Raw genomic sequence first — 17,006 nt, forward strand, 5'->3', positions numbered from 1 at the left:
ATGGTTGGAAATTGCAAGTTTGCCTTTCCCCCCCCCCTCTCTGTTTTCACTTCCATCAATTACTCTTTCAAACCAGCACAAAGTAAACATCCTGTTTGTTTTGTTGTGAGGATTTGTACTTTTGTGGGTGTTCAAACAGCTTAGTACTCTGTTTGTATACCCATCCTCTGAATGCTGCACTTTTGAAGTTCTGGTTAGGTTGTTTACATTATGAAGCAGCATTGGGTTGGTTCATGCTTCTCGTTTTTTTTTCCACTTGTGTTTTCATGTATGTTTTGTTACTGGGTGAAATAAATTTGTTAGTGTTCACATTAAATTGGCATCTTGAGATCTCGCCCTATATGCTCACAAAGTAACACTGAATGTCTCGTAGTGGGCAACGTTTTCAGCTCTCGGCTGCATGTTTTTACTCTTGTGGACATGTGTGATGGTTCCCTACTTTTCTTGTGCCAGTCATTTCTTGGTTGTGGTGAGGTTGGGGGTCTGAGGAGTTTAAAACTCCTAGATTCTTGTGAACATCTGCTCTGAGGAACTTTTGCTGGAAAATGTTGAATTTCCCTTAAGGTCATGGTTGTTCTGATTTAATTTTTTAAGCATTGGAACAGTGGGACGTTGATATGAGACCATTTTGTTTCAGCCTGTTACTTTTGTTACACCTTGGATTGTCTGGTGTACTTTTGATGGCTATCGTTACATTTTGGGCCTTAAGGATGTGATTGACTGCTGATGTTATGCAACCATGAGGATGTGTTCTTATTGGTCATTGCCTTGACTTTAGTGTTTCGCAAGTTTTTATATTTTGTGTGACTGTTTGGACTTTTTAGTCGTTATTTTGGGTAATTGCGAAGGGTTGCTTTTTGGTGAGTTTGGCTATGTTTTTGTGCCTCTAGATGCTGTTGTCCCTTGCTTGTCCTTCTCCTTGGAGATATGTCCTTTTTATTAAATGTTCTGGGTCGGCCAAATCTTCATGAACTTAAAGTACCTTTACATACATGGGTACTTCTTAGTTATATACTCCTGTAGGTGTTACTTTTTGGGCATTCTCTAGTTAATGTTTCTTTGACTGAAGTATTCAGTGGGATGCACCTTATCTGAATTCTTGTGTAGTCATTCCCACCTGTTGTTTTCCCCACTCTTTCAATGACTTGTTCTGTGTAGGCGTGGAATGTTTGAGTGAGGCAAGGGGTTTTGTCTCGAGTGTGTGTGTGTGTGTATGTATATATATATATATATATATATATATATATATATATATATATATATATGACTGACGAAGGCGTACCGCCGAAACGCGTCTGACTGTGATTTGTGTGCAATAAATCCGACTTGGATTTGACCCCCGCGAGTGCAGTTTTTCTGTTCGTGCTTTATTATATACATTTTTTTTATATATATTTTTTATTATTTTTTTTTTTAAGTTATTAATGTCTCAACTCTCTCTTTTTCCCAGGGATCTTCTCAGGATAGGTGTGACACTAGCTGGGCACCAGAAGAAGATCTTGAGCAGCATCCAGGACATGAGGCTCCAAATGAACCAGACTCTCCCCATCCAGGTCTGACTGCACGGAACTATGGGACAGCCATGGAAAAATGATGAACTTGTGGAATATTCCATTAGTATCCCAGCTGCGGTGCTCAGCCTCCCCTGCACATGGAGCTCCTGTGGCCTCCAACGCTTGGATTGTCAGAAGCGGAGCACAGTGCAAGATATCGTCTGCAGGATTGTCTTGCTCCGGCCCTGTTTGTCTGCTCAATGGGGATACAGGAGATGCAGGAATAGCCCAAATAGCTGGTATAACGCTTCATATTGAAGACGGATTAGGAAACGCTTGGGTGTCGATGAGTGACTCTTCCTTTACACATGTGGGACATTTCAACCACGATTTGTATTGACCTGAAGAGGGTCGTTATGGATAGAATTCTAAATCTCAGCCCTTGTATCCTCATCTGGAGGCTGATCGGAATAGGCTTTTCTCAATTTTACTCTCTGATGGTGGATTTTAAGCTGGAATATCACCCTAGGCATGTAGGGAAGACGCATCTAACTCGGCCCGTTTCCCTGACTCGATCCAAGAAATTGTGTGAACTTGGTTTGTGGAGCAGCACGTGAGGTGTACTGGTTTATTCGGAAGAGAAGGATAATGCGACCCTCGGATATGTGGTGTAGCCTGGACTGTGAATATCTGATTTTTCTCTGGAGTGAGTTTGAAAATATTGATTTCTTCCTTCCTCCGCCTGAAAACCAGAATTATCTCCTGATACCTCCTCAACTGTCTTCCGGGAACCTCCAAAAATCGTGATCGGAAAACAAATTGCATGCTTCCAAATGGATCCTCTGCTCTTGGAGACTTGCTTCACTTTCTTCCAGACATCAGAACCAGAGACATGCACTATGCAGCCGGCAAGGGATGCCTGGCCTAGAAGTTGGAATATGGGAAGGAGGTGGTGATCATTTCTGTGTGCCGTCGGACAGGAACATCTTTCTTTATTTTGCCTTGAGATGAGCCAAAAGGTAGAGTCTGATAGCCAGCGCAAGTTTGCACAGAGACATCTAGAGTTTAACAAAGGCAGAGAATGGGGGGGGTCAGGGTGCCTGGGACTTGGAAAACTGAACTAAGACCTCGCCTCATGTGTCCCGCCCTGCCCTATGGATGCTGATTGGGCAGACTCTCACAGAGGGCTGGGTCTTCTCCTTTTATTCCAAATGCTGTGATAGCTGCCAAACAACTTCTAACTTTATGATCCTTTCCTTCTAGGAGAACAGCAATTTATTCTTTTAATATTAAATAATAACAGGCCCCATACAGAGTGCAAATGTGCGTGCGTGTGGGCATGTGTACCATTGTTACGGTGGTGTACATGTTCGGTGTGACTGCGGGCGTGAGCAGATATAACCTTTTGTGTACATGTAAAAGTGTGAATCTGTGTGTATTTGTGGCTGGGTGTGCACGCTGAGGGCAACGCGTTCTGTTGAGAATTTCTGCAGATTGAAGGCAATAATCTTTTTCTTAAGTTTTGGAGGTTCCGTCCTCTTCCAGCAGCGCAGTGCCAGGCTTCTCTGGCATCCAGAGGCACAGTACTAGGCTTCTGTGGTGACCAGGGGTACGGTAACGAGCTACTTTGGTGACCTGAGGCACAGTACTAGGCTTCACAGACTAGAGTGAGTTTCAGACGTCTCTGTAGATGTGCGGTTCCATGCTTCTCTTGTGGCTTTCGAGGTAACCACTAGGATTCGCAAAATTATTTCTTCGATTCTGAATTTGGTCTCTCTGGGCAAAGCGGAGACCCTAAACTATATCTGTTTATACACAACTTAGATGCTGCCCTTTATCTGTAGGCGCATAAAAGACCAGAGCCTCTATAGTCGCAGCAGACCCATGGTACTAGGTCTCTCTGGCCACCGCAGAAACACTGTATTGATCTTGTTGGGGCAGAGCCGACTCCCTGTACCACATCTTTCTGGGCAAAGCATCTATGCGGTACTGGTTCCTCTGTGTGCTCTTTTAATGCTGTACCAGACCTCATTGGGCACATCAGATGCATGGTACCAGGTCTCTCCGGGGCCATGGTGGTCTCACAGACATGTCTTCTCTTGGCTGGTACATGCTCCCTATCCGTGCCAAGGTCCACAGTTCTGGCTTCAGGCCTGTTGCCTATGTTCACTCCAGTTTTGTGGGTCCGTCTCTGCGCCAGTTCTAAACCTTACTGTACGCAGGAACGGATTTGCAGCCTTTTTAAACTATTGAGATGTATTTAATGGTGAACACAAATGATGCAATCGTGCATTTGTAGAAATATTTTTTAAAGAAATACTTTTTCAATTAAATTATTTAAGAAATTTATCCAACTCTTCCTTGTGTTGTGTTTTCTTTTCATGGTTAATACCTATGTGCAATCACTTCTTTTAAATATAGCAAATTCATATGTTGATACTCTGTAAAATTTGTAAAATTTCCTTACCAAAATGACACATTAAACCAGATATCTCGGTCCTTTGGTAAATAGGATAGTGATTTCCTGGAAATGCTGTTTGTAGGGTCATTGAGAACGACTGTATTTAGCTTTGCATATTAACCCAAAACAAATGAACAGACCAAAATGTCATATGTGAAGTAGGGATCTTGATATGGGTAAGCGAAGGTGAAACTTTTGTCCATTAAGTTGGGTGAATTCATAAATTTTGGATCATGGAAATTTCGTCGCTGTAAATCAGGGTCTACTGAACCAAGGTGTCCCAGCTGACTAATTGCACCACTGAGCTGTTTTATCGCTGCAGCATGCCCCGTACATGAGGGGCAGGTCATCCTGCGTCACGGAAGACCTTGGAACCTGTCTCCAGATTATAACCGGGGCTGTGGCAGGGTATTGTGTAAAGTCTGAAGTGTGGGAATGGGGAGTTCTGTACTGTACATGGATATGTGAAAGGGCAGGAAAATGTATCTCTTCAGGAATGGGGGCCATCGCAGCTAGGGACCATGATGAGGCTGGCCCCACTTTTTTCAGATTTCAAAAATATTTATTATATTTTATTATTTTACAGAAATATTATATAGCAGTGGTATTGCATACAACAAGGCCTTAAAGTATATAAATATCTTGGGTCATTATAGTTATAGAGCACGAAAGTGAGTTAACACTATATAGCAGAATACAGTCTTGTGACATGGTAGAAACACGAACATCAAAAGTAAAATAGGGAACGATCAATATCTAGCATAAATATAAAGTAAATTTGAGTAAAATTATTACATTTTCTGGTCCATTTGTTCATGGTGGTTTAATATTTTGAGATCAGAATCACATTTTTTCATAAGGGATGTTTTTTGGCTTCCAAGGGAATTGTTGTAAAGTTATATATCAGCACCATTGACTATTTTTTCCATCTCTTGCAAGCTGATGGAAGGAATAAGTTGAATAGATATACAAAGTCATTGTTAAAAATAACTGGATCAGTTGGGTATATTAGAAAAAGAAAACCTATTTGGAAGACTTGCTCAGTAAGACTTTTCCTATACAGATAAAACTTCAGCACGGAACACTTGTAACTTTGTGCAATGAAACAACATGTGAGCCAGGACGCCCAGTAAGATGTTGGAGTTCCAACAACAAATGCTCCCTCTCTCGAAGATTCAGTTGATAAAGTCTCTGAGGGGATCCAAAATGGTCTATGTTAAAAATGCATATTTTGTTTACGCAAGGGAGATTATAATCTTCTTCTTAAATGCCAAAGAACAATTGTACTTAGATTTGTCTTGGGTACATTCTGAATCGCTTTTAGATTGTGTTAGCCTACTTAGTTTAGTGGACTTAAGTCCTGGAGATGATGTGTCCAAGTTTATCTAAATTAGTAGCTAATTCTACTATTGAGGGATCCCTATCAAACATTCAGTATTATCCAATTTGTACATACTTTAGAATATGGCAAGTGTTCTGGTTTAGTGCTCAGTTGCTTTATTGAGAATATCCCTCTGGAAGACCATTCGTCCCAATTTAGGCTATATTCATCAACGTTAAGATTATTGTTACATCAAAGATTCCAAATTTGAATTTTTTAGTTTAGCTTCCATCTTTGATACAATACGTAAAATGTGGATTTTTTTTTAGTATCTCAAAAAGTAGCCTCATTCTAGCACTATTGTTAAAGATTCTTTAGAAACTAAATGGGGTTAGCATTCTGCAAAATAAAAAAGTTTTCTACTTTCTGCCATATTGGTTGATATGTAGCGCTTTGAGTTAGTCACTTGGACCCTTGTTTATAAAGAAAAAATGATTGGTAATCCTATAAATTTGCTAATTTAACTCCTTGGTCTTTGGGAAGTCTTAGTTTCTTTAAGGATATCCTAGGTCCCTTCGCCGTTCCTGAGTAGTTTACCTCTAGAATGTTCATCATTTTAATAGATTCGATCTTACCCCACAAAGTTCAAAATGTAGTGTACCAACTTTTTCTCATTATCTTGAATTGTCTTTGAGAAATTAATGTAAAATTTAAATCCAGAGATACTTCATAAATTGAGGTTGTCCAATTAATCCAGAATAATCGAGGAATTCTTTCCATCCAAATGTATTTAAAAACAATGGCCTCAGACTTTTCTCTGTTTAAGGTATAGCTAGAGGCAGTTAACTACATTTCTATTGAATCAGATAAAATTAAGTGGATTGCTCCACTTTTTATTTTATTAAAGACTAATCTATATCTGCATAAGCAGCAGCTTGGACTGCAATCTTAGTGTAATGTATTCCGGTGATAACCTTATTTCTGAATCTGGGTCATTACAGCTGGGAATGATAATGGGAATAGCCCCACGTTTTAAAGATTTTTTTTTTTTAAAAAGACAATTGCAATGTTGTGAGTTGCTTGTCTTTATAAATGTGCAAGTCCCTACATTTTGAACACAAAGTAAAAGTAGGCCGAATAGGGGAAAGAAGGTTCATGGGAAGTAGGTCGGGCTGGGTTATCCTCTGGATATGTATCCGAGAAAACACACCTTCTTTTAGGCACATGGCACAATTGCTGTCATGGAAAATAGATATACTATTGCCGTGTTAGACTCTTAATTTTTGTAATCTTTCATGAGTTTAAATTTGGCACTACCTTTAAATGCTGCGGTATTCTCGCCAATCTTTTGGGAAATTTAGCTCTAAAAGAATTTGTATGGCCCTTTTAACAAATTATTGGAGGGGAGAATCTTTACCCACCCACAACTTTTTCTCCAGAGGATAAAAAAACCAGTTCCATTGTTGCTTTCCACGCCCACTGCAGACCTGCTGATGCACAAGCTCAATTGGGCTTGTGTGAAAATTGCATAGTATGTGAACGGGAATGAGAGCCTCGGCCAGAAGCTATGGGAATGATTTTTCCTGTTTCAGCAGGGTTTCCTGGTTAGCCACTTATTTCACAGCAGAGGTCTGTAGCTATTGTGTGCTTGTTACAGGTTTTAAAGGTTAATACAAAGCGAAGGCAATTGTTTTCTATGTGGTTAACCAATTACCAAATTGTCCAAAATAAAGGACACTGTTTTATGCTAGCGGTCAATTGGAAAATGCATTCATTTAGTCTTCCTCCGAAGCAATTTAAGGGACTATGTCTTTAAAAGGCATGGGTTTCGTTATTTACGTAATCCGAATATGAACCTCAAATTCAGAACAGGGCAAAACAAATTTAGGAAAAACAAGGATCTTTAACCGCACCCGATTCCTCTGCTGTCGATATGTTTATATAAAACTTTATAAATAAATAAATGGATGGAGAAAACACATTCTAAACTATATTGGGGGTTTTGATGGACTACCAATGTCTATTATTGAGGCAAGATGTTAACCTTCATACAAGGTCTTCCACTGGTTGACTGGAGGGGTGGAGGTGAGCTAAAACTTTGGAAAAAATGTTTGAAGCATGGCAGCCATCAGACTGACTGTAAAACTGAAAAGTGTCATGGTCACCTACTTTCGATCCTACCTCAAAATTTCTCAACCATTATGGTAGCTAAGGTCAGAGAGGTGCACTGAAAGAAAATGTCATGTCTTTGTATGGCTCTCACCGCCTTTAACCCCTTGCGTGTGTCAGATGGCTGCCGGCCTTTCGACGTCACGGTGGGCGTGTGCGGAGGGCGGCCGAGGGCTGTCCGCACCACGCCCATGCCATAAATCACCCGAACCGCGGCAGAACTCGTGCTGCGGTCAATGGGTTAAACCAGCGGTTCTCAACCTTTTGATTTCTGTGGAATCACTACTGGAAGCCAGCCATAGCAATTTCTTGGATTTGAACATCAAAACGCTAAACAAAATGACCAAAACAAGTATACATGATTCAAATGCACATATTATGAAATATGTAATTCAAAAACAAATTTAAAAATCAATATTTTAATTTTGTTTGGAAAGATGGGGAATTGTAAATTAAAGTTTTATTAAAAAAAACAAAAGGTGCGATTTTCGAGACCTGAACATATCCCTCTGTATTTTTTTTCTCTAATGCATGACCTCTTTGTAAGCTCATACCAGTATTTCGATCAACCCACCAATCGGCCCTGCTGTATTCAATTTACTGTACTTGTGCTACTCCCGTGTGTCAGAATAAAGAAACCAAATTAATTTTTAGCCACCAATTTAAAATTCTTTGACATTGCAGAGCATGTTTTAAAAATTCAGTTTTACATTTGCTTTTGTATGCATATATACATTAGAAAATTAAATAATATTTGAAGATTAATAAACAATCGAATACCTCAGCGAGACTTTGCCAGGTTGAAAGCCTGTGCTTTTACTCTATGCCCTATTTTTTTTTTAGTCTCTAAAACCAACAAGCATTGGCTAAGCCAAAACGTCTTGCCTTTTTTTTTTTTTACTCTTGGCTAAGACTATTGTTTTTAGCAACGCTGCTGAGAATAGCTAAAGAGGGCTAGAGGGTTACCAATTTGTTGTCTGAAGGGAAGTCTCGTTTTACTGCTTAACTTCACTTTCGTTCATCAATGCATGAGTTGTAATTCAGATGCAAGAGTGTTCTAGAGTGAAACACCTCTTAAAACAAAGACCCACCCCCAGCCATCCAAATAATGCTGGAGGTTCCATCTCTCTAGTTTTGTCTTGACTCAATCTTCCTGAATAAGTTTTCTTGGGCATGTAGCTCTTTATTTTTGAATACCAGGAACAGAGGCTACCTCTGGCCTTGCAATGCTTGATGGTCACAGCACAAAAATATTCATGTCCACCTGGGTCCTTATCTTTCAGTTTTGGAAAGACGTGGCCTCGGGGACCATTCATCAGCCGGTCTGTTTTGTTCAGAAAATACTAAAGCATACAAATTCTTTCCAATAGCAAGCCATGTGCCCTGTGGTACCTAGTCAATAAGCAGCAAAACCGCTACTTGCAGGATAATTAAGTTTGGATATCCGTTATTTCAGGATTTGGCTATGGTTGGCTATGGTGGTGGCTCTCTTCTTCACCTTCTGACCTTATGGCTCCTCTGAAAGTTGGTGGTCCATTGTGCCACCTGTGTTTGCAGGCTGGGTGTACTCTGGTTTATGAAGCACCTTCACCCAGGTCAAGATCAATATTTTCCTATTTTAATGACCACTAGAACATTGTAACATGGAGAGCTCCATTGAAGACTATGGAGTAGCTCCGGGCTTATAATTGCTTGTATAGGCCTTCTGCTCCAACATTCCAATGCTATCCAGTATTTGGGTGTCTTTCATAGATTCACATGCCTGAATCATTCCCCGTCGCCGAGACGGGAGCCTCGGCGACGGGGAATGATTCAGGCATGTGAATCTATGAAAGACACCAATACTGGATAACTGCTGTTACAGGTAAGTAACGCATTTCTTTGTCTCCACGTTTCTCCCTTGTAAATTTAGAATGTTATACCCTTATTGGGTGGAATGCTCTTATAGCCATATAGCACTTCTGCCGCAGGATATACCGGTTGTTAAAGACCTTGTTATACCTTGGGTAAGGCCATTAAGAACCGGTATAGCACTCAGCAGCTGGCTATAAGGCTATATTAATCCTGCTAGGGGCCAATCAGCTGATCTACATCCAATTTTAAACATCCAATAGGCCACTGAACTGTTGGTGGTGCTGAGAGAGGGACACAGCCTGTTCATCCCATCTCCCTAAATAATGAAGCTCAAGTGGATGCCTTGTTAATTTCAGGCAGGTCATTCAAACTCCCCTGGAGGGTGTGAAAGGGATCTGAGACTTTGAGGTCCACAGATAGTTAAGTTGATGCACTGCTTATAAGAATGGCCACTTTAACCCCTGTACTTTTAAGTGAAAGCCAAATTGCACAAGGACCGAATTAAGCCCAGCGACCAAATCCATCGTCTTAATGGTGATTTCTTAACCGAAGAGAAATGGAACCTTTAAGTCCTATCCATGCAAACCATTGCTTTTGGGTTTTTAAAACTGAGGCGTCGGCACTAAGGACGCAAAGTGGTGCAGGTGGGAGGAACACTAACTGTGCCAATACACATTTTCTAAAAACAAGAAAATGTCTAGAGGAAAGCAGCAAGCGGCCGCCATCGCAATGCTCAAGGAGATCCGCAGCAGAGAGCACGCAATCTACATTTTTGGCTCTATTGGACACTATCATTGTAAGGAAGTCAATTAAAGTAAGCAGGAGGGAATTACATGTTGGAACTCCTGATTTCCTCAGATTAACACATGAGAGCTTTGTATATGCATGCAGTTTCTATTTTGATTCAATTATCTGTAGACTGTTTTACTGTGCTTGGTCTCCACCCAGCTGTCTAAGTCCGCTGAGTGGAGAGCTTCAAAATGCGCATGTCACTTTGACCTGCGCAAGACCGCTAGCCAGAGTGACATGCGCACTTTATAGCATCCAGCCAGCCACTGCTCCTGTCCTCTAGGAAGCACCCGCGTGTCTCTGGGCTGGGACAGGCGGGCTGCTGCAGCGGGCACAATGGTTAGGAATAAAATGGCAATTTAAATCTTTAATTGCAATTTTATTTTTTCCTGTGCGGCCTGCAGTGAGGCGATGCTCCCCCGCCTTCGTGCAGGAACCACCGCTGCCACAGCTACAAAGTCTAAATGGTGGACCCACAAGTAAAGAATGACTGTTGGCATTAGAGGTGAAATCAGCTGAAAGGCTGTGTCTCAGCAAAATATGCCATTTTTGTCCCCTCCCTCTTGATGCACACAGCCAACAATGCAGAGAATGTGATAGTCCCTTTAACGCATAGTGCAATGCAAGGGAAAAGTGGAAAAATGTACATGAAGCAAGAGGACATGAGACAAAAGATAATGACAGATAATGGGTGGTTACACCACACAACTACAGAAGATCAGATGCAGTGCAAGGTTTGAGCACGGGGGAAGGTTAAATGTTTAATTGGGCTTAGTCTTCAGACCTAATATGGAAGGAACATTTTACATAAACTCAAGTGAGCTTAGGAACTTGAAATGACAAAACACTCCCATAAATCAACTCAGTAAATTGCATATATTCAAGTATACTCTTTAAGTAGTGCACCCTTGATTCTATGCACCTGTGAATCTGGACATCCAACAAATGTTTTACAGAATATGCCAGTAATGCTGCTTTTTAGATCCTGGGTTCAAACCCTGCCAAGCAATATATCTCATATTGGTAATGTTTTTGTTTTTTTACTTTTGTATATCCTTGTATGCAAGGACACATTTTTGTAAGGGTTAAAATAGATCCAGAAATCATTGTCTCATCCTTCTTCGGTGCTGCTTCTGGGGTTCACATGATGTGATTGCTTTCATGTTCAATGAAAACAATAGACTGATCATAAAACAAATGTCTGTATCAAAGAAACGTAAAGTTTATTTTTTCAGTTTACAGACCAAAAACAAGTTAAAACAAGAACAGCGTATATAAATGAGTGCATTAATACTAATATAAGTGAATACACAAATACATTTCATGAACGGAAAATATGCACAAACGCCAAAGTCTGGAAATGTTTATAAGCATAAGAAAAATATTTTTGATGTGAATTGCAGATCTGCATGACCAGGGGGTTCTCCAGCAAGCATAAAATAAGCAAGCAAAGGCAAGACAAGACACTACATAAGATTTAAAACACAGGCTTTTAATGAGAACCACATGTCTTAAAACAAAGGGAGTAAATATGTGCTAGGGAACTTCAGTTACTGCAACAATTTTTTTTATTTTTTTTTATTTTAGCTGAGCAAGCTTATGAACACTTTCTCCTCCAAGGAGTCAAGATGTGAAAAAGAGACTTACAACATCGTAGACACTTCCTTAAGTATGGGTAGCAGGAGTAGTGCCTGCACTCCCCTTTGAGTTCACAAATGGCTCTGTACTGATCCAATCTGTCCATAACCTGGTTCTTCATAAAACTCCAGAACCCTGGTGACCTCCTAAATTTCCTTGGAGCACAACATGCTAGAAGTGAGGGCTATACACATTTGCTTTTTAAAGGTGACCAGATGTGAGATCAGTTTCAGTTTGCACTCACTTTTGCTGGGAAAAGTTAGCAGGCATAGCACTTCGATTAGTTCTCAGATTCTGAAATACCCACTTGACGAATTCTGCCTGCAGGAGACATTTCCCGGGACAAAATCTCAGACTTTGCAAACTTGGTAGATTTCAAGAAGCATAGAAGACAATAACATGTTAGTAAAGGAAGTCCCCGAAGTTATTGAGGAAAAGACTTAGCAAATTTCCACATCCTGAAGACGACTAATTGGCTCTTATCTAAAGACTGCATTCACACCACAAACCTACCTCTTGTATCTTCCGAATTCCAAAGACTTCCCAACAAACTATTTTGATTGGCACAGTAGTTCTGTCAATCGATACGCAGGCAAGTGAAGACACCTTTGTTGCTTCAACATGTGCGGCTGGTAGCCCCAAGAGTTGTCACAACCGCCCTCTAATGTACACCTCCTACTTCTCCTTTTGGGTTTTAGATTAAATCCATGAGTAATCTAGTTCCAGTCAGAAATCAAATGCTAAATTTCTGGGTTATTATTATTATTGTTTTTCTTTCTATTTGAATAACTTTACCTTTATTGGATCCACGGCTTCGCTATTGTTCGAGGCACATTTCTAAGATGCAACTTGAGTTCTTTCCACCTCCCTAAATACTATCATACTTTGTAGTAATTCATTTTGTTTGAAATATGTTGTTTTTCCAGTTAGTAATCTTTTTATGTATTGATGGGTATTGCAGGTCATAACTGTTTTTGCGTACATTTGGGGTCATACAATCAGAATTTTGGATGTGCAATTCCCGACTACCATTACTTAGGATGCTAGACTTGGGATTTAAGTCCATCTTGGAGCCTGCATTTCGAGGGCCAAAAATCTGGATGAGTTTAAATACATATAAATAAAAATGGTGTTTTTGTTTTATGTTTTTTGGGGCTGCGTGGGCGGTGGGGGAGTAAGTTACAGCTGTTGCATTACAAACAAGCATTTACAATGCAATGGTTTCGCCTTTGGAAAAGTTAGTTATTGGCATTGCTCATGACTTTTTTTTTTTTACTTATAAATAAATGGCATTGTTATTTATATTGCCAACAGCTCACAGCCCACACAGCTCTCTCAGCCCACACAGCTCTCAGCCCAACACAGCCCACACAGCTCTCAGCCCAACACAGCCCACACAGCTCTCAGCCCAACACAGCCCACACAGCTCTCAGCCCAACACAGCCCACACAGCTCTCAGCCCAACACAGCCCACACAGCTCTCAGCCCAACACAGCTCTCAGCTCTCTCAGCCCACACAGCCCACACAGCTCTCAGCTCTCTCAGCCCTCACAGCCCTCACAGCCCTCACAGCCCACACAGCCCACACAGCCCACACAGCCCTCACAGCCCACACAGCCCACACAGCTCTCACAGCTCTCACAGCCCACACAGCTCTCACAGCCCACACAGCTCTCACAGCCCACACAGCTCTCACATCCCACACAGCTCTCACAGCCCACACAGCTCTCACAGCCCACACAGCTCTCACAGCCCTCACAGCTCTCGCAGCACAGCAGTTGCTCTCAGTGCAAGTGTGCACTGAAGCAGGTACTGTAGTAGAATTGGCCTATACCATGTACTGCACTGTGACATTTACACAGCACTTCATCCCCGGGCTGTGGAGCGCTCTGGTTTGCACGGAGATCCTAGGTGCAAAGGTTTAAGATGGCGTGGGTTCGAGCGTGACCAGTGCCTGTGATGCTGGGTGACGCGTGTGAGATCTGGAGATGGGGACTCTGCGCAAGCGCAGATCGGCCCTCTTACGTGGCTGGTTATAATATACTACTTTGCACAAGCGCAGACATGCCCTGCCTCTTACATGGCTGCGCAGCCAAGTTTTAATGTGCTCCATTTTTTTTTGCTGTTTGCAAAGTCCTCTTATTCCTGCTGGCACGGAGTGGTGCATCTTCGGCGTTACACCCTGTGCGAGATTTGTTGAAGGAAGGAACAGATAGGAGAGGGGCTGCTCCATGACACTGTGGTTTCCTTGACAGTGGTTGCTCACTTTTTTTTGCTGGGGGAACGAACAGACAGGCTGACATTGCAGCACGCACACAGAAAGACGGACCTTAGACACTGCAGGCACACAGACCGACAGAGACTGCAGGCACACAGATAGACGGACACTGGAGGCACACAGACAGACAGACGGACCTCGGACACTGCAGACACACAGACAGGCTGACATTGCACGCACACAGACAGACGGACACTGCAGGCACACACACAGACAGACGGACCACGGACACTGCAGGCAGGCAGACAGCCGATCACCGCAGGCACACAGATAGACGGACATTGCAATCAGACAGATGGACACTGCAGGCGCACAGACAGCGGGACACTACAGGCACACAGACAGACAGACAGACAGACAGACAGACACTACAGGCACACAGACAGACGGACACTACAGGCACACAGACAGACGGACACCACAGGCACACAGACAGACGGACACTACAGGCACACAGACAGACGGACACTACAGGCACACAGACAGATGGACACTACAGGCACACAGACAGGCACCGTATCCTGGCCGGTTGACATTGTAAACCTAGACACAAGGGTTGTTTCTTATTCCTGCTGGCACGGAGTGGCGCATCTTCGGCGTTTCACCCGGTGCGAGATTTGTTGAAGGAAGGAACAGATAGGAGAGGGGCTGCTCCATGACACTGTGGTTGCCTTGACAGTAGGTGCTCACTTTTTTTTTGCTGGGGGAACGAACAGACAGGCTGACATTGCAGCACACACACAGAAAGATGGACGTTAGACACTGCAGGCACACAGACAGACCGAGACTGCAGGCACACAGACAGACGGACCTCGGACACTGCACGCACACACACAGACATACAGACGGACCACGGACACTGCAGGCAGGCAGACAGCCGATCACCGCAGGCACACAGACAGACGGACATTGCAATCTCACGATATGATTTGCATTGAATGCCCTTCGAAATCCAAGTTACTCTATACTGCTAATGCGCACCTGCAAAGCATTTCTATTCCAAATGACAAGGCTGCCAAAAATAGTAGATATAAAAAAAGCTAACTAAGAGTTTGCGCCCAATATTGCATAAAAAGGCAAGGCTAATCTACTTTAACCTGACATAATCGACGTGATGATGACTTTTACCAGTAATACTGAAGTAACACTCAATGAAATGAATGAAGTTACAACAACTCACTATGAAAATATGCGAGTTTAAAAAAAAAAAAAAAAAAAAGTAGATGTATGCCTCATGAGCTGCACTCGTCGACGAAAAAAATTGTTAAAGTGGAGGCAGGCAGAGCACCGTCTTTGTCACAATTTCCTTTATGGCATGATTCGAAGCTAAGCAGGCCACACCCTCACCATGGGACCTGCCTGTGGAGCTGGAGGTATGTCTTTGACAAGAGACATTAAGTCGATGGAAGGAGGGGTTGCGACGATCTACATGACCAGGATTTTAAGTGTACATCACTTCTGTAAAGTAGTTGTATACATGGGACCGGATAGCATTGGCTACTGTGATGCAAATTCCTCGTGCTTACAGGTGCAAACAGAGGACGACAATACCGTTTTTGTGATGATTTAGGGTACAAAGTGGTTATGGGCGGAGGTGTCAGGGATGGACAGATAAGCGGGGTATTTTTGCAATTCATATAAGCTGCCTTATAGAAGGGGGAGAAGAGCGCCGGCTAAGTGGGGTTGAACCATCCCATGATATATCAACCCCAACAGGAGGTGGGGCGGGGTTCTGGTTTAGGAGATAAAAGGAAAGTTCAATGCCCGAATGTGGCAGGTTTCAGGAACTATGTTTCTAGTGGGATCTGCCATAGTATGGGATAGACACGATGCGGTGTGCTTCGGAGTACGCGACTTGAAAATAGGGAGACTGGGTCATTGTCCAAGGTACCAATTATCTCTTGACGTCTCATAACACGGCGCAATGTAGTGAGATGGAGTGAGGCCCGGGCAATGGATTTGTAGGGCTACAATAATAGGGAGTACTCTATGGCACTTGTAGATATGAAGAGGTAGATTTAATCAGGAGTGCCAGCCCTTGAGTTTGAGAAGCTGGCGGGTAGTGTGAGGGAGCTTCTCGTCATAGTGTTTTACAGCCCATACAAGTGACAAGTAAACAGAAGAGGCGCAACACTCACCTGAAGTCCTTGTCGCTGGATGTCATTTTCTCCAGCAGGTTGGAGATATGGTAAGAGGCGCTCGCCATGTTCCTACGGAGTGGTGGAAACAGACAGGTAACTGGTTGGAAACGCTGACACCAGTGGCTTGTGCTACTCCTTTTGCCGGGACCCTCTACGCGGTCAGATCCCAAGATCTATTCTATTTCTTGCCCAAGGCCCCGTTGTAGGGGGGCGCGGCCCTCTTTTGGAGACTGTACCCTGGGGGTTCCGGGCAGATGAGCCCGCCCGGCCTCCCCGTGGTGTCCGGATATCAACCCTGCTTTTACGTCCGGGGAGGGAGGGTAGGGGGCTCGCGGGCTGGGTGACAAACAGGTCTCCCCCCTGCTTCAAGCACCTACGAGGACAGGGGGGCGGGGCGGAACAGGACACGGACGGCCAGAGGGGGCGGGAGTGGACACGGACGGGGGGCGGGAGAAGAGGAGAGTCAAAACAAGCACCTACGAGGACAGGGGGGGGGCGGAAGAGGACACGGACGGCCAGAGGGGGCGGGAGTGGACACTGACGGGGGGCGGGAGAAGAGGAGAGTCAAAACAAGCACCTATGAGGACAGGGGGAGGGGGGGGGGGCGGAAGAGGACACGGACGGCCAGAGGGGGCGGGAGTGGACACGGACGGGGGCGGGAGAAGAGGAGAGTCAAAACAAGCACCTACGAGGACAGGGGGAGGGGAGGGGGGGGGCGGAAGAGGACACGGACGGCCAGAGGGGGCGGGAGTGGACACGGACGGGGGGCGGGAGAAGAGGAGAGTCAAAACAAGCACCTACGAGGACAGGGGGATGGGAGGGGGGGGCGGAAGAGGACACGGACGGCCAGAGGGGGTGGGAG

At 43.5% G+C, this 17,006-nt stretch overlaps 1 protein-coding gene across 6 annotated transcripts in view; it reads left to right on the top strand.

The window, feature by feature from the left end:
* EPHB3 (EPH receptor B3) overlaps positions 1-3,847 on the top strand; it is a 69,681-nt gene extending 65,834 nt beyond the window's left edge. For all 6 annotated transcript variants that reach the window (XM_086944419.1, XM_086944423.1, XM_086944421.1 and 3 more), the window contains one exon: positions 1,451-3,847. In XM_086944419.1, coding sequence (XP_086800545.1) covers positions 1,451-1,559 — 109 coding nt within the window. In that variant the 3' untranslated portion in view covers positions 1,560-3,847. The remainder of the gene's footprint in view (positions 1-1,450) is intronic.
* Positions 3,848-17,006: the final 13,159 nt, after the last annotated feature.

The sequence above is a fragment of the Lissotriton vulgaris genome, chromosome 11 (assembly GCF_964263255.1).
Source record: "Lissotriton vulgaris chromosome 11, aLisVul1.2, whole genome shotgun sequence".
Taxonomy (NCBI): domain Eukaryota; kingdom Metazoa; phylum Chordata; class Amphibia; order Caudata; family Salamandridae; genus Lissotriton; species Lissotriton vulgaris.